General features: G+C 37.9%; 1 protein-coding gene across 1 annotated transcript in view; it reads left to right on the top strand.

The window, feature by feature from the left end:
- The first annotated feature begins 245 nt into the window (after positions 1-245).
- ITGB6 (integrin subunit beta 6) overlaps positions 246-25,942 on the top strand; it is a 90,960-nt gene continuing 65,263 nt past the window's right edge. Inside the window, exons 1-7 of the mRNA XM_036745804.1 lie at positions 246-306; positions 1,382-1,461; positions 5,304-5,508; positions 6,443-6,689; positions 14,902-15,067; positions 15,657-15,818; positions 22,711-22,806. Coding sequence (XP_036601699.1) covers positions 246-306; positions 1,382-1,461; positions 5,304-5,508; positions 6,443-6,689; positions 14,902-15,067; positions 15,657-15,818; positions 22,711-22,806 — 1,017 coding nt within the window. The remainder of the gene's footprint in view (positions 307-1,381; positions 1,462-5,303; positions 5,509-6,442; positions 6,690-14,901; positions 15,068-15,656; positions 15,819-22,710; positions 22,807-25,942) is intronic.

Genomic DNA, 25,942 nt, shown 5'->3' with positions numbered 1-25,942 from the left:
TCATGTTGAAGTTGCTCTTAAGCAGGGCTTTTCTTCTTTACCTGTCCAGGTAGTTTGTTTTCATTTCAGTCTTAATGAAAACTTTTTTGCCCTTTCCATCTAGAGTTTCTGTTCAAAGCAGTGTAAGTAGTACTTACCATTTTCCGCTTCAAGAAAGAAAGTCTTTTACAATGTTCAACTTTGATCTTGTTATGTTGAAGGTAATTCACTTTTTAATCTGTCTGCACAGCGAGAACTGAAAACGAATGGGGATTGAATTGCTTTGCCTGTTCTTTCTATTTCTGGGAAGGAATAACCATGTTCAAGGTAAGACTCCGTCAGCCCTCACATCCATTTCTGTCGCTGAATGTTTGGCAACACTGTCTTTAACAAGATATGGGGAGCAGTTTCTGAACTGGTCTGTCCCACAGCCTCTTGCCTTTGAGGGAAAATATTTTAACAGACCTCAGATACAGGACTGGGGAGCTATTGGGATCTGTTTCTACAAGGTACCCTGCAGGATTACAGGATTTGCAAGGTTGCTTTGGCACTTTAATACAAGAAACACAATAGAGTTGATGCACAAAAAATTAATCTGTGTATAGCAGCGATAATTATTTTGGAAACTTTAAAATATATTTTAAGTACTTTTATTGAGTATTACTATCATTCCCCAATGACCTCCTCTCTTTCCTCCAGTTGGAATCTTCTTGAAATGATGCAAACATACAGCAAATCACTCCTGTTAAGGATGACTTCTTTAGGGGAGGGGGGCAGATAGTGTCAATCATCAGTGTAGGAATTCTCAGTGTGAAAACTCCCTCTACTGTTTGCAAATCAACTCATCTGCCAATTATAATGTTAGAGAGTGGCTTGGAACACCAAGTGGTTAAGTAACTTATCTATGGTCATTTAGCTAGTGGGACTTGAACCCTGGTCTTCCTGCTTCCAAGGACTCCCTCCCTATACTATGACATGCTGTTTTTCAAGGAAAATCTCAGAAGAGAAAGAAATCTCATTTGGCTGGATACTCATAAAAATAAAGACTATTTACCAATACTTTTATCTTCACACATGTCCATAACTCCTTTGAAAAGGAAAAGTGTTAAATGATGAATAAAATCAAATTGCAGTTAGAAGTATATATGACTTTTTTATATTTTAAAAAAGAAAAATACTGTTATTAATATAAGATAGGAAGATTTTACCACAAATATTAACACTAATTTATGTGGAAACTTAAAGTTCTATAAGAATTACTAGTATTTTAAGAACTTGTTTACTGACGATGAAGATAAACTTCAGCTCTGTCCTACTCCAATGCTTGAATCACCACAAGCCTCATAGAGAGAACAATTGAATGCATCCTTAATCTCCTGCCTCTGTCTGGCTTTAAACACAGGGAGCTGTGCTGTGGGTAATGCGGAGACCTGTGAAGACTGCTTGCTTATTGGACCACACTGCTCCTGGTGTTCTCAAGAGGTAAAGCAAATAATCTTAAAGAATTTCCAAGAGAAGTGTTTGTGTGAGTTCTTGTGTTCATGCCATCAGCCCTGAGAATTGCCCTAAAGCCCTGGTGGCTGGACAAGTATAGCAGATGATTAGCAGTGCTAATAGGATGTTCATTTACTTAATTTTGAGAAAAATTTGTCAGGGAAGGGATGTTAAGTTATTCTGGAAAATCCAACTTACCACCTGTAGCATTAGAATATTCAGCTTTTCCTTAAAGTTCTTTTTACCCAGCTTCATGTGAACCAAGCCTGCCCCCAAGACGAGATGATACAAATGCATAGCCAGCAATAGAACTGGCTTCAGTGCTATGAATGTGCAGGCAATCTTGTGCTTACATGACATTTGTTGCAACATCTAAGTTCAAAAAAAAAAGGACTTAAATGATAGGTATTGAAGAATAGGACTTCTTGGAAAATAGATAGTTCTAATAATACTACATTCAATTATAGCTCACGTGTAGAAAAAAGGGCAGCTAGGTGGCACCATAGTGCATAGAGTGCTGGGCCTGGACTCAGGAAGAATCATCATCCTGAGTTCAAATCTGGCCTCAGACACTAACTAGCTGTGTGACGCTGGGCAAATCACTTAGCCCTGTTTGCCTCAGTTTCCTCATCTATAAAATGAGTTGGAGAAGAAAATGGCAAACCACTCCAGTATCTTTGCCAAGGAAACCCTAAATAGGGTCACGATGAGTCAGACACGACTGAAATGACCCACCAACAACAAAATGGAAGAACAGGACTTCTTGGAAAATATGTAGTTCTAATAAAACCACATTCAGTGGCAGCTCAGGTATAGAAAGACCAATGGAGGCTTGGTTTCAAATAACAGCCTTACTACCCATTATTTGTATAACATTTGGGGCTTATTTATTCTCCCTGTCCCTCTGTTTGCTTATCTGTGAAATAGTGATAGTAATACCTATTTTATCAACTGGTGAGAAACCAACAGCGTAATCTAAGCCCTTTATAGAACTATATGGATTATAGAGGGTATCCTCAAATTCTTTTTGCACTTTTAAGTTTTAAGAGTTGAAACCTACATCAGAGTTTTTGGGACACCCTGTATAAATATCAGCATTTTCAGCAGCTAATAAGTTAAATGAATCAGATATTATCCTAGGGGGAAAATGAGGGTCCCCAAAAGAATCATAGCCTTTGGTCAGACCACTAATGTTGGAATGGTGAGACTAGGGTGGCTCAGGGAAAAATGTTTCATGTTTACCCTCTAAAATCCAGTACGTGACTCTAAATATTATTATTCTTGTATTATTAAATTATGATGAGTAAATGATTAATGAGATGAAGCACTCCTCCAGATGTACTAGAAAGGATTGCTGTTCATGTTTCCATTTCTATATAATGGATTGTATAAAGTAATTTTGTGGTCACTTACAGAATCTGTAGTTCAAAGATCTACATCCTTTGGAAAGGGATCATACTAGAAAGGCACTTGAATTTCTATCAGGACAGAGCTTTAAAAAGTAAAACCCAAATTACAATTCTAATTCAAATTCATAAAGATCAATTTGGCGCAGCATAGCATCCTCCTTGGACAACTGAAGTCATAGCACCTCAAACATCCAGCATGACATAAAGGAGTCGGCATTTCTTAGCCTGCAGTAATCTCATAGAAAGCAACAGAAATTGAAATTGGGAACTCCAATGCAAAAATTTCAGAAAGATCCTGATTATTTTCTATTCATCTCAACAAAGAGGATCATCCTTCCCTTCAGGGGCTCCTAGGTCACTAATCACATCTTTGCTCATAGGGCAGAAGTTCATCTGTCAGATCAAACAAAGCAAGAAACACTGTGACCAGGGACTCACAGAATTCCCAGGGTAGTAACTCTCTCTTTCTCTCTCTCTCTCTCTCTCTCTCTCTCTCTCTCTCTCTCTCTCTCTCTCTCTGGCTCTGACCACAGATGATACCTGATATGATGCCTCTGATCCACAAGTATGTCTAGACTTAGGACCACAGGAGTTTTATTTCCATGTACTTTCAGACTTAACCATAAAAACATGATCCCCACTGAAACTAAGAAGCTGTTCATCATGGAGTTAATTTCCAAAAGAGCTAGTTCCAACCCACTCTGCCTCCCCACATATTCCAATTGTACTTTTGATACATAAACTTGGGGGAAAAAAGTGTATTTGATGTAGATTTTTACTTATTTGTACTTTGAGCAGTCAAAGCACTGTATCCCTGTATATATGTGTATATACAAATTTGTGTACATGTATATTTATGTGAATATATGTATATATACATATATGGATATATATGAGTATATACATTTATTATATGCCAGGCACTAGAAATATAAAGAAAAAATGACAGTCTCTTGCCCTCACCTACTGCCAAGGAGGCTATACTTTGTCAGGGTAAGCAACACATATACAAAGGAATACGGCATAGAGTGCCAGGCCTGGAGTCAGGAAGACTCATCTTCCCAAGTTCAAATCCTGCCTCAGACACTTCCTACCTGTGTGACCTGGGCAAGTCACTTAACACTGTTTCGCTCAGTTTCCTCATCTGTAAGTTGGCTGGAGGAGGAAACGGCAAACCACTCTAGTATCTTTGCCAAGAAAACCCTAAATGGGGTCACAAAGAGTCAGACACAACTGAAACAACTTAATAACAAACACAAAGGAGTATATACTATTAAAGGGATTAATCTATATATCATTCTAACACAGATAGATAGACACAAAATTTTAAGGTTGAAATTTGATTGAAGATCTTGGCAGGTTTTATCCTGCAACTATGATATAAAAAAAATCCTGAGACTAAAAAGCTTATTTTTGAAAACTTATTTTTAAAATACTGTTCTTAGTGGCTATCCTACTATAACAAACCAGTAGTTTTACTGACAGGTGATGCTTAGCACCAAAGATTTAGTGGTTTTTAAATCTACAAATGCCCACATGGCAGCCTCACAGCTCCAATGCAGATGTGGTCTATGTATCCAATGAGCTGTTTTCTTCATAGACTATGAATGGACACTAACTTTTCCGCCACTTGACTGATATTTCACGGCTTGCAAGTCCAGTAACTGGTGGCCACATTTGGCACTTGCTAGCATGGCATAAACTGGATTCTATTCTGCTATACCCAGGTCACCAGCTTCTGCCATCCAGAGAGAAATTATATTGGGAGCTCAGTACCAACTAATAGTCAAGAAAGGAAACCATTGCTGTCCAGCAAAAGATGGTTGTCTTATACTCACTTGTACATTGAATGTGTGAGAAAGGTCTGAAATGCATTAAATAAGCAACATTTAAAGGGCTAGGGTTTAAAGTCCAGGAGAGAAGCCAAAGGTGCTATAAAATAATAATATAATGTCATAATACCTCCAACAGTAAATAGTCATTGATAACTGTATCAGAAATTATTTGCTAAGAAGATATAGTTCCTACCTGTAGACAATTTATAGGAAATGGGTGATTTCATTATGCCCGAAATATATACATATATATATATATTTATACATGTCAATAAACAGTTTAATCCTGCAGCAGATTCAGTATCTAACTACTGAAGAGTTGCTTGAGAAGAAGAAACTGGTATGTGAAGCCACAATGCTGAAATAAAAGGGAAAACTTTCTTACTTTACCAAGAACTCTATCAGCCTTCTAATTTGGATTAACTTTGGACATACAATAAATGTAGTAGATGTGAGAATATTTTGATCCCTGAATGGAGAGGGAAAGATGAATATCACATGTTGCACAAATCATGCCCCATTATTCCACAAATAAATAAAGATTGTGCTTATTTTCATCAGTCTTGGCTTTGCTTTGCTTTTCTAGGACTTCACCCATCCATCTGGAATTGGTGAAAGGTGTGACACCGCAGAGAATCTTTTGGCTAAAGGATGTTTGCTGCATGCCATTGAAAATCCTACTTCCACAATAGAAATACTTAGAAACAAGCCGCTGAGTATAGGAAGTCAGAAAAATAGTTCGGATATTATACAAATTTCACCCCAAAGCTTAGTTCTAAAATTGCGACCAGGTATGTTATAGCACCTTTTTAATATGGTGTTGTAGTCTCATTTCTTTTTTCCATTGATTCATACAACAAAATTTCCAGTGTCACCAATGCAAAGCAGACTGTATGCGCTTAGGCTTGTATACCACCGATTATAATTATGAATCACAAGTGATTTCTTTTTATATAAATGAAACTAGCCAACAATGATGTCTTTACTTATGTGGGTTACTAACGTTCCTAGCAGAGAACTGAAAAAACTTACCAAACAGCAACTGTGTCCTTGCCCTGTAAAAAATAAACAAAAAACAAAAAACCAATGCATAATTGTAGTCTTGGGGGGCAGGGAGGAAGGGGTGGGGGAGAACAAAGTAAAAGGTGCACAACAGAGAACAAAAGAAAACTTATAAGGAAACAAAGAAAAGATGGATAGCTCTCAATACAACTAGTAGTATTTATTACATAGGCTTTCTTGAAATGGAAATTTATTGCTATATATTGACTTCTCTCTTACATTCTGCTGTGCACACGACATTTTTTTCTTTTCTTATTTTGTATTTAAGTTTTAATATTTAAATTTTTAAAAGAAAAAGAAAAAATGCAAATGCCTTTCAGGTTTGTTTCACATTTCTTTGAGTATTTGAATGCAGCTCCAGTCTGCCATTTGGTTTGCTTTACCTCTTTGAAACCACAGAAATCAGATTATCTTAAATCTAAATGGATGGGGGTTTTCCCAAGATGATATAAAATATCCTGCCTTACATGTCCTTTTGTAGCTCTATACATAACTGGTAAGAGTTTGCATGGGAATATCAGCTTATGAAATGTATACTGTCACTGTTTTTACCAGCCGTTCCTTTAGGAACATCTTTCTGAAATGACTTAACACACTGGTCCAGTGACTGATCTGATACAAAGCTTAATGTGTTCATTTTTTCCCCTGCTGTGGTTTTACAAGGTAATGAGAAAACATTACAAGTCCATGTTCGCCAGACTGAGGATTATCCAGTAGATTTGTATTACCTCATGGATCTCTCAGCTTCCATGGAAGATGACCTTAATACAATAAAGGAGTTAGGCTCCACGCTATCCAAGGAGATGTCTAAATTAACAAGCAACTTCAAGCTGGGCTTTGGCTCCTTTGTAGAAAAACCAGTTTCTCCTTTTATAAAGACAACACCTGAAGAAATAGCCAACCCTTGCAGGTAAGCATGAGAGCTCTCGCATCTTTGTATTATATGTACTGATTTTCTGTGGAAAAAAATCACCCTTCTGAGTAACTACTGCCAGACACTTTCTGGGTCTTTGGCACTCGTCTACTATTTGGTAGGTTTGTTTGGCATTCTCTTGCTTGGTACAAATGTGAGGTCACTTTGATGACATTTTGCTAGCCACATGAAACTGGGAAGCTCAGAAGCCGAAGAATTTGAAAAGGTCTCTTATGTACATTTGAATGTGGCAAACTTGGCTCTGTTTTTCTGGAGACGGGGTATACTGGGCCCTCAACACAGGCTTCATTGGACTGTGATGTGTCCTAGAGATGCCTTTTGCCACAATGACCACCACTCACTGAGGTTACTTGAGCAAGGAACCACACCCACTCATATTATCTTGCTTAGCCTCTCTCAGTATTGCCAAAAAGAATCTCTCTCTCTCTCTCTTTCTCTCTCTCTCTCTCTCATGCACACACACACACACACACACACACACACACACACACATACACATACACACACACAGCTTTCTGTGACTTGTTTGGGGAAATATGGATTTCTCTTACTTATCTTCTATAGTTCATTTACACCCCAACAACCAACAACTTTCAGTGTGAAAGTGATTCCTGTGAGTCCATCATATCAGAATATAATCATCAATCTAAAACATGGATTATGTACATATCTATCAAGAGACACTAATCAACTTGCTTGTGAAATGTAAAGCATACTTTTTTACTTAATGTAATTGAAATTGTACATTTTAAAATGTTAACCTCCTTGAAATGCACAAAAGCACTCAGTATTTATAAAACCATTTTCCAAGCTCATATTAGCATTTGATGTACATTTTTATACATCAAAGTTACCAGCATATATGAAAGAGAAGCTTATACTTTGACACTTTAATAGATCTGTGACATCATTCATCTGACATGCTGGAGACCCTCCTCCAATTCTTTTAATACCTCAAGGGTATCCGTCTCTTGTCTCTCATTCTCCTGACATAACTGCTCCCATCTCCTTTTCCAGTCATACTTGTCCACAAAAAAAAATCTTTTTTATTACTCCTACCCGTAAGTCATCTATAATTGCATGCTAAGCCCAATGTATATCCAACATGCATTTCTCCATGTCCCTTTGGTGTTCCGTGATTCCCAGACATACAGCATCACCAGGGAGTAAAAAAGAAAAACAAGTTTTAAAATACTATTTTCAAAACAGTAAGTTGTTTTTCAACTGGAGCCTGGCCAAGTAAAGTTTTTGAGGTCTTGCACAAGACAGCTTGGCTGCTGGGTGAATGACTGGCATAGCCTCAGGATTAGGTGAAAACAAATTTCAAGGATTGTACCAATTTCTCGGTACTCTGACTCACTGTAAGGTAAGGCAAACTTTGTGTGTGAACTTCCATACTTCTAATGACTTAGAACAAAACTATTTATTAAACTTCCAGTACAGATAATAGCATGAGTCTAAATAGCTTTTAGTTTTTATATGTATTTCCCTTTCCTGCCACAAACTACCAAGGGCAGTCCTAACTAGCTACCTCTGAGTAACATCTGCCCCAAGGAGATACATTTGCATGAGTTCAAACTGGGAGACTCTAGGTAAATAGTAGTGTCATGAAATTCATTATAATGGGTATGATGCTTTACTGGAGAACACAATTAAGCTAATAAGCTCAATTGTTTTAATATATCTGCTAGTGAAGTATCTTGAATGAATAATGCATACTCATGAACCATAAAAATTCAATAAAAACAACTTGACTGATAGATTAAAAGAATACAATTTCTCAAGTTAAAACAGGATACTGACTGAGACAAAACACTTGGCCTTGGTGGCAGCTAGTCTTCTAGGTGAGAAAGGCATTCTCTAAGGAGCCTAACAGCTCCTATAAAATCTCTGACACCAACTCCTCTAAAACTGGGCCCTTTAAGCCTTATGGGAATAATCCTCCATCTTCAACTATCCCTTCAGGCTTTATTGGGTGCAGTCTCCACCATGAAGCTTTCCCTGATCCTTCCAGACATCTCTCTAAAAATGTTTTTTTAGCATATTGTTTATATTTTTAGCATGTTTAGCATATTATTCAGAAGTCCTTCCATATACTTGTTAATTTTAGCTTATACTGCAGGTTCTTATATCAGGTTTTCCCTTTGAGGATAGGCATTCTGCAGAGAAGTTTCCATCTGATCTTGGTAGGAAGGCAGCCCTGGGTCTAGAAGGCCTTGTTGGTGTTACACAAACACAGGCAGGTTATACCAAGCTGGTGAGCAAGGCATGAGCTAGAATAGTGCTTCATATACCATGGGTCAGAACCAGACATGGGCTTTAAGAAGCCCTGTTTAAAAGTTTAAATAGCCCTGAGCTAGATGACAGTAAAAGGTAGCAAAAGGTGAATTTGGAACTATTTGAGTGACTGGGCCTAAAAAGAAGTCATTAATGGCTTGATGACAATTTGGGTGGCAGGGTCTAGTAGAGAGTCCATGGACTTGTCTTTGGTCCTTTGCCATTCAACATTTTTTGAGTCCCTGATGTGTTGTTGTTCAACATGTCTGATTCTTTGTGACCCCATTTGGGGTTTTCTTGGCAAAGATACCAGAGTGGTTTGCCATTTCCTTCTCTAGTTCATTTTACAGATGAGGAAACTGAGGCACACAGGGTTAAGTGACTTGATCAGGATCACACAGCTAGTAAGTGTCTGAGACTCGATTTGAAGTCAGGTCTCTCTGTCTCCAGGTCCAGTCTCTATCCACTGCACCACCTAGCTATCCCAAAATCTGTGGTTCTACCTCTGAAGGCAGGCCCATTCAACTTTTAGTTGTTGTTGTGGTTTCATGGTGTGTTGTGGCAGCACTGTCTCAAAGAATTCAGAATCAGACCACCTCTAATCCAAGCTGAGGCATTTATTGAGGATTGAGGCCCCTCAGAAGTACGCTAGGTTCCAAGAGGAACCAGCAACTTCAGAGAAAGTAAGATGGATTTTTATATGTTTATATACATATATATATATATATATATATATTCTGTTATATTGTTATATATATATAACATATTTATTATATATATTCTGTTATATATTATATATAATATATATATTCTGTTATTACATAACAGAAATTATGAATTTTAAGAAGGCAGGAGGGGTTTGTCAAGGGATTAGGTAATGGGGAGGGATTCTTTCTACGGTTCTGTGATCAAACATCCTGATCATGCTGCCCTCTGATTGGCTAGCTATTGTGGTCCTGTCTGGTCTGGTTAAGATGGATAGTTAGGTATTGTGGTCCTGTCTTGGGCTAAATGGATGATGATTGTGGTTGTGTACAAGAACACACCTATTCAAATATGTGAATTGGATCTGGGGGCCTGTGGTGTGGTTAAAGCCAGATTGTGTGGTTAAATCAGGACATGACTGCTGTTTAGTGGGGCCCATAAGGAAGTTAGAGTATTTGGGCTGAGGGTAGCTTTCTTAGTATTCCATCACTTGGTCTGGGAGAAGCTTTATTAGCATTTCATCAGCTGTTGTTGTTCAGTCATTTCACTTGTTTCCAACTTTTTGTGACCATATTTGGGGTTTACTAACAGCTAGTAAGTGTCTGTGGCTAGATTTGAACCCAGGAAGGTGAGTCTTCCTGACTCCAGGCTGGCCCACCTGACGTGTAGGCCTTTAGTAAATGTTTACTTATTGATTGATTGATTTATAAGTGATTTAGATAAAGGCAGAAATGGCATGTTAGTTAAATTTGCAAATAACATGAAGGTGGAGATGGGCAAGGGGGAGCGGGAGGGGGTAAGGAAGAGATAGCTGACACACTGGATGACAGAGTCCATATCTAAAAACATGTGGACAGGTTGGAATGATGGCCCGAATCAAACAAAATGGACAATAACTTTTTTAAAAAAGTTATTTGGTTTTAGACTAGATTTGTGATTCCACTGATGTAAGGGATGTCCTATGAGGAAATACCTTCCACCAATCAATGCAGGTTATACTCTTAAAGTGCTTCCTCAAGTCGTAAGAAGCTGTGACTTGTAACACAACCCGTATGTGTCAAAAAATGGGATTTGAGCCCAGGCAGCATGGTATAAAAGAGAAAGAGAGCTTCAGAGATGGGAAGATACAATTTAATGGGAGTAAATGTAAAGTTCTACCCTTGGGTTCAAAAACTCAGCTTCACCAGCATAGGATGAGAGTATCCTCAACAGGTTCCTTGGGATTTTACTGGACTGTGAGATTCAAATGAAGTGACTATGTAACATGGGTCCCCTTGAGAGGGGACATGATGAGAGAGCCCTAGTCAGACCATATATGGGATATTATGTTCGATTTGGGGCAATATATTTTAGGAAGGTGCTTTTAGGTTAGTGAGAATATAGGTCATCATAACACATAGGTGATGGCTACAAACAAGAAGTTCTGCCAAAAGTAACAAGATGATTATTACCTCCTACCTTTGACATTTGGTCCTCTTAACATGGAAAAATACCAGCATACACACTTATTTATATGTCCTTGATTCCACATATTCAGTGATATATGCAAGGATATACACTTGACATCTGGCTAGTCCTAGTAAAATAAGATATTGCTGCTTTTGGCTTTTTGAAGTGTGCCAGTTCAATTCCGCAGAGAGGTGGGGGCACATTTCCTAGGGAATGTCCCCCCTCAACATATGGCATCAAGCATATGAACATAGGTAGTCTGATTGTATCTCCATCATTTATTCTTTTTTTCTGAGGTCCTAAATCATATTTCCATTGTTTTAAACCTCTACTTTGAATTTTTTTGGTGTTTGAATTGTTGGAGAGATGTGATACTATCTCAATTCATTGTTTCTGCATCTTTGCTTTAAGACAGACTTTCAGCCTTTTAATTGTTCCTGACCTAGCTTAAGAAATGGTTTCTCAGTATGGAATTTAGGCCTGCATGGCATTGGAAAAACTTTCCACCTTAGATAGGAATATGGCAAGATATTTTAATACAATTTTACAAATGCATGAGTATATATGTTTAACTGAGGTTAGGGGAGTCTTCTATTGGGGGTGGTTCTACAAAGATTTTCTTAAATTTCAGGGTAAAATAGAGTGTTTATAGAATAAAATGTTTATCAGAATTCTGTAGGGTGTTTCTTGAACAGAGTTGCTCACCTGTAATTACAGGTGAGCTATTCAAAACTTAATAGTTATCTTTTGAGTTTTAATTAGCCATCCTGATACAGAAAAATATTGACCGAGAATCTATCCTGAGGATAGTTTGAAGAAACTATGAATGATTAACCTGGAAAAGAGATGAATGAGGGACATGATAGCAGTCCATAAGTTCTTGAATGACTATCATATGGAAAAGATATAAGTGGTGCTCTGCTTGGTCTCAACTGGCAGTACTAGGAATGGTGGGTTTAAGTTGCAGAGAGGTTGCTTTAGGCTTGATAGAAGGAAAACCTTGCCTTGGCAGAGAGTGGGTTTTTCCTCCTAGAGTTCTTCAGGCAAAGAATGGGTGTTTCACTAGGGTTATACTAGATACCTCTTGTACTAAATAGATTCTTGGAATCTGTGAACCTCTTTGGAGGATTTACTGGAAGATTTGGATAAGAATCACATAGGGTGAGCAGACATGGGTAAGTTGTATTCCACACTGGTAGAGGAAGTACTCATGCCAATAGGGTCATGGTTCCACTGAATTCTTGAAGTATATTTGCTTACCTAAGGTGTTTTCCATTGTTATGACGAATGACCTAAAGAGAGTCCACAGGAAAGAATGATTGGCAGTGTTCCTGAGATGTTCTTATTCACAGTTGGCATTGTGCTGACAGTACCAAATAAAGATTACTAATGAAATCACAAGTGTTCAAAAGAGACAAACTTAACAATGTACACTGAAAAAATAAAGTGGATGAAATATATGTTTCTTAGACTCAGGCATGTAATTTGGATCTACAGCCCAATGTATTTGTATATCTCAGGCAAATGTTGCAGACGGACAATGAGTTGGGATCAGAATTGTGTTAGAAGAGAATAGACTGGATTCTATCTGGGATAATGTCACTGCTACAAAAACTGAATTCTTTATCCTTAGTATTCTCCCAGCAATACTATTTAACCATGAAGCACCTACCATTGCAGGAGAAATCTAGTTGGAAGAAATCTAGTTGCAGATAGCAAAAGGTTAATGAGATTCACGAAAGGAATAAAAAAGGCTACAGCATATTATCAAAGATGACTTTGAAAAATCATGTAGAAGAAAGGATTAAGGACATGTATAACTTGAAGAGAAGGTGAGCCAGTCAAACAAAAAGAATGATGAACAATAGATCCTTAATCCAAATGCTACTTTGGAATCCTCTAGAATGATATTCAGGAAAGCTTCTAAGACATTTCATGAATCCTCCATTGAGGATTTACCAAAGGCCCTACGTAACAGGTAGGTGGCTTAGTAGAGAGTATTGGACTTGAAGTCATGAAGACCTAAGTTCAAATTTGGCTCTCAGACACTTTCCAGTTGTGTGACCCTGGGCAAATCACTCATTTAACCCTCTTTGCCTCAGTTTCCTCATCTGTGAAATGAGCTGAAGAAGGAAATGGCAAACCACTCCAGTATTTTTGCCAAGAAAACCCCAAATGGGCTCACAAAGAGTTGGACGTGACTGAAAATGACTAAACAACAGTCCCCTCAATAATTACTTTGTATGTGTTTTTCTTATATACATTCATGCTCTCCCCTTCTCCCATAGAATAGAAACTCCTTGAGGGCACAGACTGTTTCATCTTTTTCTTTATCTCTCCAGGAACCAGCATAGAGCCTGGCATTTTCTAGATGCTTAATAAATGCTTGTTGAATGAATGAATAAATGAATGAATGAATGAATGATTGAAATGCCGAGATTGATGCAAGGGGAAGACATACTTAAGGCAATCACCCCCACACTAGCCCACACCCTGCTCCTATTCTGATCTGCCCTTACATCCAAGCCCTAAATACCTTTCACCCTAAATATTACAATGGACTCCTTGCTGACTTCATTGCCTCCAGCCTTTGCCCTCTTGAATTCCCCTCTAGTCAGCTGTCATCTGTCTCAACAATTGGCTTGCTCATTTAACTCGCTTTCCTTCTCTTCTCAGGAACTTTGTGTTCCTTGTTAAACCAAGTTTACTCTGTTCATACTGTTCCACTTTCCATTACCTAAGATTCCTTGTTCCTTTTTCCATTACCTAATTGTCCTCAGAAGCAAAACAGCTCTCATTTCAATAGGCCTTTAAGGTTTACATTGTATTATTATCTTCATTTTATAGTGAGAACGGAGAGGTACAAAGAAACTAAAATGGCTTGACCAGTGTCACATGGCTAGTGAGTCTGCCAGCCACAAATCAAACCCTGGTTCCTCTCTACTACACCTCACTGTTTGTACTCCCTACTCGGTGCCCAATGGTTATCCTTTGATTTTAGCTCAGTAACTCTACTAGTCATTCCCTTCTCTAATAAAACTGCCCCTCTCCACTTCCAAAACACTGCACATACTATTCCTTTTCCAGAATGCCATCCTCTTCTTGTAGCCAGACCAGATGCTACACAAAATATACCTCTTCCATGAAAACTTCCCAGGTTAACTGTTGCTAGCTCCAATGATTCCAGTTCTTTACTTAGTTCTTCTCTATCTCTGTAGCACTATGATGAGTTAGGTAGAGTTTTACATCTCATTCGGGGACAATATGGTATAATTTGATTTGTGTTTGTCCTTCTTCCCTTTGTAAATTGTAAGATTTCATATGCTGGAGCTGGAAAGTCTCCTGCTTTCTATCCTAGCAACATCTAGTGCAGTAAGGACCCAATGAAAGCTATTGATGAGGTTAGGAGTTACAAGAAACAACTGTCACTCTAACAATTTCATTGTTGACTTTTTATAAACTGATATAATGTGGAGGATTCAAATGAGAATGTGTGGACAATATGGCATAAGATGAGAAAGTGGGAAAGGGTTGAAATCTACATTGTGTCAAGAAATAATCTATGTTAATGATATCAAAGATCCTTCAAGCATGAAAGCAGTGACTTAGAACCAATGGTGAGATTCAAGGCTGAATCACAAAACCGGATAATTCTGAAAATCAGACATTTTTAAGGAATTTCTGATGGAGCTATTCCTTATAAATAAAGTATATTTGATAGATTTTATTATAGATGTTTTTGCATATTCTTTTGCAGTAGTGTTCCCCATTTTTGTTTACCTACCTTTGGATTTAAACATATTCTACCACTGACAAGTGATGCAGAAAGGTTCAATGAAATTGTGAAGAATCAGAAAATTTCAGCAAATATTGACACTCCAGAGGGGGGATTTGATGCAATTATGCAAGCTGCTGTCTGTAAGGTAGGATGCCATGCTGGATAATGCTGCTATGACTCCCTCCCAAAAATGGAGCTCACACTTTAGACTGCTTTCCAAAAGCTAATTATATTGATTTTTCATCAAAATAGGAAATTAAATGGGCTAAATGTATAAAGCACAAAGAAGGTGATGGCAATTTCTTTAAAATGCAAATAGGTGGTAAAGAAGTTTTCTGCAGTCTATTTAACATACTATTTCATGCTGCAAGACCTTAATATTTTGGTATGGTAGTGGGGGTGGGGGTAGCTGGAGAAAAGGAAAGCAGAATATAAATATTTTTAAAATAATCTGCAGCAAAAATAAAAAATAAAAAAATAATCTGCTGCATAAATAACCAGAGCAACGGAAACCACATCTTCTCTTAAAAGAGAATCCTGAGAAAATGATCAGGGAAGCATTTCACTATATTCTGTGTTTTTTATGTGGCTTTATACGTAGGAGATAACTGAATGGAAAAATGAAGCAGATGTAAAGTGTGGTCAGTTCTCAACAGTTCTAAGTATAGCGGATCAACATTCAACAGATGTCTATCTGAATCAAACACACCCTGAACTTCTCAATCTAATTATAGGAACAAATTGGGTGGAGAAATGATTCCCTCCATCTTCTTGTGTTTGTGAGTGATGCGGATTCTCATTTTGGAATGGACAGTAAATTGGCCGGAATCGTTATCCCCAATGATGGAGTTTGCCACTTGGACAGCAAGAACGAGTACTCCATGTCAACTGTCCTGGTAACATACTATGTGTTCCATATTAATTTAAGTCTTAAATACTCTAGAGCAGATTAAGTATGAAAAATGACAGTTAAACCTATCTTCAATAATTTATGATTTCATCAGTTTAGTTCAATTTAGCAAACATTTATTAAGTATCTACTCTGATCAAAGCAAAGTAGTCACAGGGGGAAAAAAGTAAAAATAAGTCAGTGTCCACCCTCAAAAACTTTACACCCTACTGAGATATTGGGGCGCTGTTTTCTAGCACAGATCACAACCCCTCTACACTTTGGTAGATGGTCTGCAAGAGACACTTTGGACCTATAAGGTGGCTAGTTGGAAATGACCCTGTCTAAACCTACCTTAGGTTGCTTTTCAGATATAAGAATCAGTTTTAAGTGCTTCTTGGAAAGCCTTCATATTGGCAATGACCCTCTCTGAACTTACCTAAGCTGGTTTTCAGATGTAAAAATCAGTTAAGTGCTACTTGGGAAGCTTTCATGTAGTCTGCTGACATAGCCTTTGAGAATCCAGGGTCACTTGCATGCTATGATGAGATTTCAGAGGTAGGGCATCATTGGAGGACATTGCAATTACAGAATGCAAAACAAGTTACCAAAATATCATGGAAGTCTGCATTTGGGGCTTTGAACCTCACCTCCTTTTCCTTGCTCACCTCAAATCTAGATCCAGGAGGTCAGGTTGGTGGTGAGACCTTGGAGATCACTTTAGTTCCACTCCATTGTGGCCCTGGAATTGCCCTAGCCTCTCAGAAAGTCTCTAGTCTGAAACCAATTCAGGACAGCAAAGAATCATCTCTTTGCTCTGAATCTGTACATTAAAGATAGTAAACATTTATGATACACTTTAATGCTATAAAGCACTTTACACGATTACACATAACTCCATAAACTAGGTTACATTATTATTACTTCCATTTTATAAACGAGGACATGGAGGCTCAGAGAGATTGCTAATTGTTCAAAGATACACAATGAGTAATATGGCTGGAATTTGAACCTTTATGAGTCTAGTATTCTTTCTACCACTTCATGTGGCCTGGGTCCTGAGCTTCCATGAATTGAGTGGTACAGGCATTCTTAAACCCTTGTGTTAATTGTAAATGGTGTTCAATAAGCCATATTTTTTTAAACAAGACATTTTCCTATACCATGGAGGTCATGTAAAATATTGTTTATGTATCATGTTCCCATTTGTCGGATGAGAACACAGGGCAATTAAGTAACATGCCTACAGTTACAAAGCTAGTTAATTGTTTGGCTGGGAATAGAACCCAGGCCTCCTATATCCCAGCTCCAGTTATTCTTATTAGCCAGCACTGTGCATATAAGCAATAGATTGTGGTGTGTAGCGACTGAGCAAATACTCACACCAGTGAGATCATGAATTCACTGAAGTACTGGAGTATAGTGTATTTAACTGTGATATTAACAGGGCAAATTAAAATTTGTCAGGATGGATATTTTCTCCTCATTGTGACCAACAATACTCCAAATTTCTAAGTATTTTCTATCATTCTGCCTCCCGTCTCCCAATATCACTCCAACACTAAATTTTATAATTTACATAATCAAATTACAATGAATTCAACTGAACAAGTAAATATTAAGTACCTACTGTGTACCACGAGCACACAGTATGTAACTGTTTGCTGGGCCCTGGAGCCATAATGACAAAAACAAAATGGCCCCAGCTATCAAGGACTTATATTCTACTGAATGAGAAATCTGAGGGATGATTTATTGCCTTGTTTTTGCTTAGATGTTTTGTCTCAGTGCCCATATGTACTGTAGCAAATACTTCAAAAATAATAAGAACAGAAGGAGATAGCACCCACCGGCTAATCATAGCACTTCTCTTATAATAAATACTCAGTAAATTTTTGTGGAATAGATGTTGAATAAATCACCACAGACTAACATAATTCCTGCATCATCAATCAAACAAAGGTCAAACTAATATTTATTCCATTCTCTCAAACCGAGAAATAGAATAAGGAGAACAAAAGGCATTTGGCTACTTTCACATCTCTCTCGAATGTGTTCTGTTCTACTTTTCCCTTCTGTATTTAATTTTCCTCTAATTCAGTGTTTACCAAACTGGGTTCTGCAGAACTAGGGCTTTTCATGTCATACAAATGTCAATGCTAGTGACATTTTCTCTTCAAAAATATGAAAAATTATGTACTTATGAAAAACACCTCTTCATGCCAAGTTTTCAACATGAAAATGGCCATTTTCCTCTGCTTTGCTACATAATTTCCCCAACCCTCCTTTATCTCAAGAGTTTGCCACACCTCTCAGTTCCAAGACCTACATTTGCGCATTACTGTTATATCTCAAACTCCAGAGTATTTAGTTGCTAAATCAGATTGCTACTACCTCTCCATTAAATCTTTCTCCCCCATCCCTATACTTGCCCTCCCTTATGTAATCTCTTCCTCAAATTTCTCATCAAAATTTATTTGAACCTCTCTTTTGCATATATCTTACTGAGAAGCAACATGGCATAGTGGATAAAATGCTGGACCTGTAGCCTAGACTTGCCCTGGGGTCAAATCCTCCTTCAGATGAATAGCCATCCGTCTGACCTTGAATAAGTCCTCTTTAGTTCTCAGTTCCTTATTTTTAAAATGAAGGGGTTGAACCTCTAAAGTACCTTTCATTGTAGTAACTTGGATAGATAGATAGATAGATAGATAGATAGATAGATAGATAGATAGATAGACAGATAGATAAATAGATAGGTAGATATCCTTGTCCCCAATATCAGTAAGAATTTCCTAAGCATCTACTATATATCAGGTACTGGGGAGAGCCAAATAAAACAGTCCCTGTCTTCAAGGAGCTTACAGTTTATTGGAGGAAATAACATGTACATATATAAGTATATACAGAATAAATGCCAGGTAACTGGTAGGGATGGGGGAAGGCTCTAAAAACTAAGGGGATAAGGAAAAAACTCATGAGGTGTCTTTTGATCTGAGCTTTAAAGGAAACTAGAGGTTCTAAGAGGTGGAAATGAGAAGGGAGTGCATTGGAGGAAGGCAGTCTCTGCTTTGACCAGAAATGGAAGGTGGGGTATCATGTGCAAGGAATAATAAGAAAGCCAGTTTGCTAGAATGTGGATCCTGTGAAAGGGAGTAATATATAACAAGAAAGGTAAAGAGATAGGTTGTAATCAGCTTGTAAAGATCTTTAAATGCCAAACAGAAGAGTTTATATTGGAACCTAAAGGTAATTGGGAACCACTAGGGTTTATTGAGTAGAGGAGTGATTTCATCTCTGTGCTTTAGGAAAATCACTTTAAGAGCTGTGTGGTGTTTAGTTGGAGAAGGAAGAGATTAGCAGAAGGGAGATCAATTAGGAAGCAAATGGAAAAGTTTAGGAGAGAGGTGATGAAGGCCAGGGATGTTGCCATTTGAGCATAGAAAGAAGGGGATGTAGATGAGAGATGTCGATGAGACAAAATTGACAAGATTTGAAAATTGCTTTGCTATATAAGGTGAAAGAAAGTTAAGTCAAGAATGACTCCAACATTATGAACCTGGGTGATTGGAATTATGATGGTACCAACAAGAGAAAAGGAGAAGTCTGGAAGACTGGTAGGTTTAGGTAGAAAGAGAATTAATTCTTTTTTGGACAAGTTGAGTTTGAGAGGCCTACTGGACATCCATTGCCAAATATCTAAATTGCAGTTAGTGAGAAAGGACCAAAGTTCAAGAGAGAAACTCAGGCTAGATATATATTGATTTGTTATCTTCATAAATATGAAAATTAAATCTATGGAATGAAGTCCTGAAGAAAGAGTGTATAGGAAGACAAGAGAAGCAGGGGCCAGGACAAAGCCTTGGAGTAAGCCAACAAGGAGTTAAGAAAGTGGTGAATGTTCAACAGTGTCAAGTACTGCAGGATCAAGAAGGGTGAAGATTGATTTTTTAAAAAAATGCCATTAGGTTTGGCAAATAAGAGATCATTGGTAACTTTGGAGAAAGTCATTTCAATTAAGCAATAAGAAGATAAATTGAAAGGGCTGAGAACTGGAAGAGGAAGTAGAGGGACCAAGAGAAGACAGGGGTGTGTGTGTGTGTGTGTGTGTGTGTGTGTGTGTGTGTGTGTGCGGTGGTGGTCTGGTTGTGAAAGGAATAAAGATATACAGCTTCAAGGAATGGTAGAGTCAAGTGAACTTTTTGTTCATTTGTTAAGGATGGGGGGGGGCAGAGAGTAGGCAATTGGGAAGGCAATGTTAGATAAGCAAGTATTCATTTGTGAAGTCTTTGAAGACATGTATTGTCAATATCTTTACATTTCCAGCACTCAGTACAGTGGCACCAAATAAATTTTTTTTGAATTATGAGAATGAAGTAATTTGTTTAGGGATAAGTTTGGTTAGAGGTTCACAGCCACTATCTAGACTAGGGGTTCTTTACCTGGAGTCCTTGTACTTATTTTTTTAAATATTAAATATTTAACTTTAATTTTAAAAATATTAACATATTTAATTTTAATTAATTAATTTGTAAAATATTAAAAATATAAATATATTCAGATAATTATTTCATTATAATTGGTTTCCTTTGCAATCAAATGTATTTTCTTCTATGCATTTAAAAATATTCTGTGCAGTCAACAAACTTCACCAGACTGCCAAAGGTGTCTGTGATACAAAAAAATAAGCAGTGCTGGTCTATATAAAATTCTCAAACATTCAACAAATATTTCTTCAATACTTGTCAAATCTGCTAAATGTATAAGACATGAGCCCTGTCATCAAGATGTTTATAATGTAGTTTGGAAGAGAAAAATGACATTGTATATAACCTATCATATATAGTGCATAATATATAATATGTATGGGTGTACACATGTAGGACAGTGTATAACTAAGTGCTAAATTCTGTGACAGAGACTGAAAGAGATAAAGTTATTAAAGAGAAAAGGCTTAGAGGAGTCAGGGAAGCCTTCGTAGAGACTAGACAATTCAATTCAACTAATATTTATTAAATATCTATGACGGACACACCGTTGTACTGAGCACTCAGTACAATAACAGAAAATGAAGTTGCCTTTCCTCAAGAAGTTTATATGCTAGTGTGGGGATAAGTATACCAGTAAATAAATACAAAATATATAGGAAGCAACACAAAGTAATTTCAAGAGAGTGCTAATAACTGGTAGGGAGAGGGAAAAGATCAGACAAAGCCTTAAAGGAGGTGTTGCCTGAGCTGGGATTTGGAGAAAGCTAGGGATTCCACAAGGAGGGAAGGAGAAACTCATTGCAGACATAGGGAATCACTTGTGCAAAGTCAGAGAGGCAAAGGACCACACTACAGGGGCTAGCTGAGAAACAGCCAGCAGGTCAATTGGACTATGATGGAAATGCAGGAAAGGAAGTAAAACAGGACATTGAAGGCTTCAGAAGGTAGAAGGAAACTATACATTCTGGGTGAACAAAGAAGGCATAAATTTGTGTTATGAGAGGTTTAGGGAAACCATATGAATTTGCTTTTACATCATTCACCACTTCTACTCCTAGTGAACTAATTAAATGGAAATACATCCAATGTTGCCAGATTTCTATATATTCTATATACCTGTGCATCTCAAAGAAAGGCAAAACAAAACTTATTATGTTTGCATTTGAAATTCATCCATCTCTAAAATAGGACCTTTAGCCTGAAATACCCAGGAAAACTCAGAAACACGTGATCATACCAGATTCTTGTCAGTGCGCATGGGGCTTATTTACTTTGGTTTTCTATCCTGGAATGACATGAGCCATTCTCATTTACCTTCATAGGCACTATCTATCCATTTGAATCCTTCATCCCCATTAGCCTCTCCTTTTTATATTCAGTTTTATACAGCATCATAACAGGGTTCCCAGAAAAATGCCTTCATTCCCCCAACCTTGGAGAACAAATAGTCCTGGCCTGAAAAGGATAATTTATAGAATTGCTAATGAAATCAATAGCTTTTCTTTTTACTTTTATATTTCATTTCTTTTTAGTTTTCAATATTGACTTCTATAAGATTTTGAGTTCCAAATGTTCTCAATAGATTTTCTTATTAAGAATATTTTTAAGAGAAAAATATGCCTCGTCTCCTGGAAATGTGCTAGCCAGCACAACACGGAATTGGAATGTGTTTCAGTGACCCTGTAAAGGACAGCAGAATCATATAAAAGTAAAATTCTGACATTAGGAAGGGCCAGTTTTCTCAATCCATGAAACAGTACAGGGATCCTGTCACATAAGGTGGGGCAAAGAAAGCAATATTTCATTTCGTTTTCCAGCTGTCTCTGACTGGATCCTCCCCATTCCATCCCGCAGACTGGTGGTAGGAGTCTCAGGCCTGTAGCAGTGAGATCCCTGCAGCTGTGAGTGCCGCTCCCCATACCTACCCGTCCCTCCCCCTTACAGCATTCTTCCTTGACTGCCAAATGGCTCTTAATAAGGGGAGTAATGTTTTCCTACTTTGAAAATACCACTCAAGGATCACTTCAACCACAAATCTTTTCCAATTTTCTAATTAAATGTCAAGTGACCCACTGAAGAAGAAAACAAAAAATACTGGCTATTGAAAAATTTTTTAAGAAATCAAAACCTTTTAATAGTCAAATATTCATCACAAAGAGTTCTTAGCAAAATAAAGCAAATACCTACCCTGTAATAGTACATTTATATATTTATAATGAGAGGCATAATAATTAGTACAGTACCTGGCTTGTAGTACATGCTTAATAAATGTTTATTGGTTGATTGATTGATTATGAAAATCCTTAATTCTAAATGATTCTAACCAAAACTTTCCAAATTTGTCTTCTTGTTCATATTCCATACTTCATTTTCACATGACTTCATTTTAAATCTTTGTATTCTTTCCAGGAATATCCAACAATTGGACAACTTATAGAAAAATTGGTGCAAAATAATGTTTTATTGATCTTTGCTGTGACAAAGGAGCAAGTTCATTTATATGAGGTAAGAAAGCTTAACTCTGGGGAATTCCATGAGGCAGGTGTTATGCCTCATAGTCTAGCATTAACTTTATGAGTTTCACACATGGGAAAGGAATTAGATAATCATTAACACAAAAAATACACTGGGAACTTCATGAAATAGGGCAGAGTGTGGAAAGGAGAAACAAGAATCATGGGGGGTGGAACACTCATCACAATAGGCCCATGTTATTGTTACTCAAGTTAGAAGAAAATATGAGGCCAAGCCATCAGAAAGGAAGAAAAATGAGATCTCTTTCTTTGAAATTTCCTTCTGTTTTTCTTTTGGCATGGATTGGGGGGTGGGTCAGAGGCTGTTTGAAAGCCGAAGGATACAAAAAGAGGTGGAAAGTCTCAGCAAAGAGAGAATTCACACAACAACAACAAAGATAGTAAAGCAACAGTTAAAGTGTAGCAATTGCGCACAGTAAATCTACTTGAATTAAGTATGTAAGGAAGAGGGTGGAGAGTCTTAAGGGCGTTGCCTTACAAATATGTCTATGATCCTTGTAGAGGCAGCTAGGTAGTGCAATGTGGATGGCATGGTAGTCTTAGAGTCAGGAAAACCTGACATTTTACTAGCTGGGTGATGCTGGTTCATCTCTGTTAATCTGTCTCTTCAACTGGAAAGTGGGAATGATAATAGCACCCACCTCCTAGGGTTGTTGTGTAGGTCAAATGCAATAGATGATATTTGTAAAGAGCTTTGCAGAGTGCCTGGCACAGAGTAAGCACTTAATAAATGTTTGTTTCCTTCCTCCTGAGATTCTTGCAAATCAGTTACACGCACATGAATATATGTGTGTGTACATATCTACATGCATAACATAAGTATAGAATAATCCATAGCAGTGTCCATGGCCAAATGGGGCAGAGAATTGAGGCAATTAGACAGCTTCCTTCCCCAACATACTCATCCCCTCCCCCAAACTAAATTAGCTGAGTTTGCAATTCAGGTTTAGGATTGAATTACCAGATAATTGGTTCCACTCAACTCTTCACTGTTTTCCTACTGTGGGGTTGTAAAAAGCCTATTTCATAGCAGCCTAAAAAACCGCTGCCAGTGGGACAGAAGCCTACTACACATGCTGGTAAATATTCTCCCCCAAATCTGCCCCTTTATGCAGGATGGGTTTTTGTTTCATTTTTATTTAACAGAGGCATAGGAAGATTTATGGTCAAGGGAGCCTTGGTCAAGTTATCCATGATGAAAGTATAGAAACTGATTTTCTTGGGTGCTTTTTTCCATTCACATGTAGAAAGAAAGGCAAGCAGATAGAAGGCCAATCTCCAAGTCAGAATGCCCAGGGTCCAAGTCACGGATAATTCGCTAACTTTATAGGGTTTTGGAAATGTTGATCTTATTAACATGAGGCATCGAATTAAATTGTAACTCATTGTTTAGCCCAAATCCACCACCAAACTTGTGACAAGTTCTGCAGAGTGAAACCAGGCCAAGATCTGACCTGGTATTCATGAGATGATAGCGGTAAACTCGACTGCCTCTCCTTGTAAACTGAGGAAGTCGCCTGTCATAATGCATGTTCCGAGAAGGCTTTGTTCCTTTCTAGAATCATGTGGCTTCACCTGATCTGTCCATTTTCTTAATGCCTCCTAATGCGCGATACTTGTTTCCAGTGGTTTAAGCGGTGGAATTGTGGTCAAGATGAAAATACTCCCAAATACAATGGTGGGTCTATTCTGCCTTTGATCCTTAGGGCTAAGGCAGGGTGAGCTCTGAGTGGAGACTGAAGCTTCCTATCACAGCAGGAGCTCGTGTTTAGAATGGAGGAAGTTGCACAAAGACCTTTCTCAAAGAGCAGTCAGGAGAATATGATCAATGACCCCGAACATTGAATTCCCAAGCCAATTTTTTTAATGGTCTTTAAAAAAAATACCTGGCTCTTTCCATACCTCCTCATGAGTGCTGTTAAGAAGAAGAAAAAAAAAGGGAAGTGGTGATAAGAGGGGTTGAAATGAAAAATGACTAAAAGGCCACAAAGGAAGCTGAAGATATCCAATGGAACTTCCTTCCCAGCATCCCAGGGGTGGTGAAAAGATGGAAGTTCAAGATCCCCCAAATTAACCTCAGAGCATGTATTTTCTCTTTCCACCACATCATAATCTTAAGGTCATAAAATTAAAAGGATCTGGGAGGCTATCAACTCCAAGGTAACAAGGCAACACTCATTCTCACAGATGAAGCAACTAAGGCCTGGGGAAATTAGTGCTTGGCCAAGGGCACAAAGGGAATAGGTGTCAGAAGCAGAATTCAAACCCAGAACCTCTGACTCCCAAGCTGGTCCTTTTTCCATTGTGTCTGGAAAGAGAGAAGACTTTCCGTTGAGTCTTTTTCTGTGTCCTTTGGCTGTCACCAAATTAAAGGAGACAGTTACAGCTCAGGACCAGTTCCTAGGCAAAGGGAAAATGACTAAAACTGGGGTGTGTTACAGGAGGCTTTCACTATTATATTTGGGGTTTCACTAACCAGTCATTGCACCTTTTGCTGGCCTGTTAGAGGGGACAATGTGTCTCTGTTTAAATCCAGTGCTGGTCTATAGACCAGGCACAACATTGCACTGAATAACCCACTCAGGAACGTCAAAATGCTGATACCCCATTTTGATGACAAAGAAAACTACAAATGGGCCCAAGATGGCTTAAATCTCCTTAAAAGGAACCCTGTGAACAAAGCATATCACCTGATGGCTGATAACTTTGATACAAGGAAAATAAACTACTAAAGAATTAGTGAAAACTGAAACCCTTGATAAGAATAAAGTAAACCAACTGAGAGGGTAAATTTAATGGAAATTACAGAAGGGAAGTTACTTATAAAAGTAGAGGATTGCAAAATCGCATGCTTACTTAGCTACAGTAGCAGAAAGAAAAGTTGCTAGGGTCTATGGCAGAAGGGGCAGGGCAAACCTATGATTTCACTGCTGTAGGGTCCTTCCTTTGAGGAAACTCCCATCTATCAATGCAGAGAGCAAGTACTCTTGTAGTGTTGCAGTCTTTGAGGGTTGCATGAGGTGATAGGAGGTCAAGTGATTAGTCCAAGGTCACGCTGCTAGTCTGTGTCAGATGTGGGACTTAAAGTCAGGTCTTGGTTCCCAGGC

The sequence above is a fragment of the Trichosurus vulpecula genome, chromosome 2, assembly GCF_011100635.1.
Source record: "Trichosurus vulpecula isolate mTriVul1 chromosome 2, mTriVul1.pri, whole genome shotgun sequence".
Taxonomy (NCBI): domain Eukaryota; kingdom Metazoa; phylum Chordata; class Mammalia; order Diprotodontia; family Phalangeridae; genus Trichosurus; species Trichosurus vulpecula.
The sequence above is the reverse complement of the archived record's forward strand: the minus strand, read 5'-3'. Positions and strand labels throughout refer to the sequence as shown.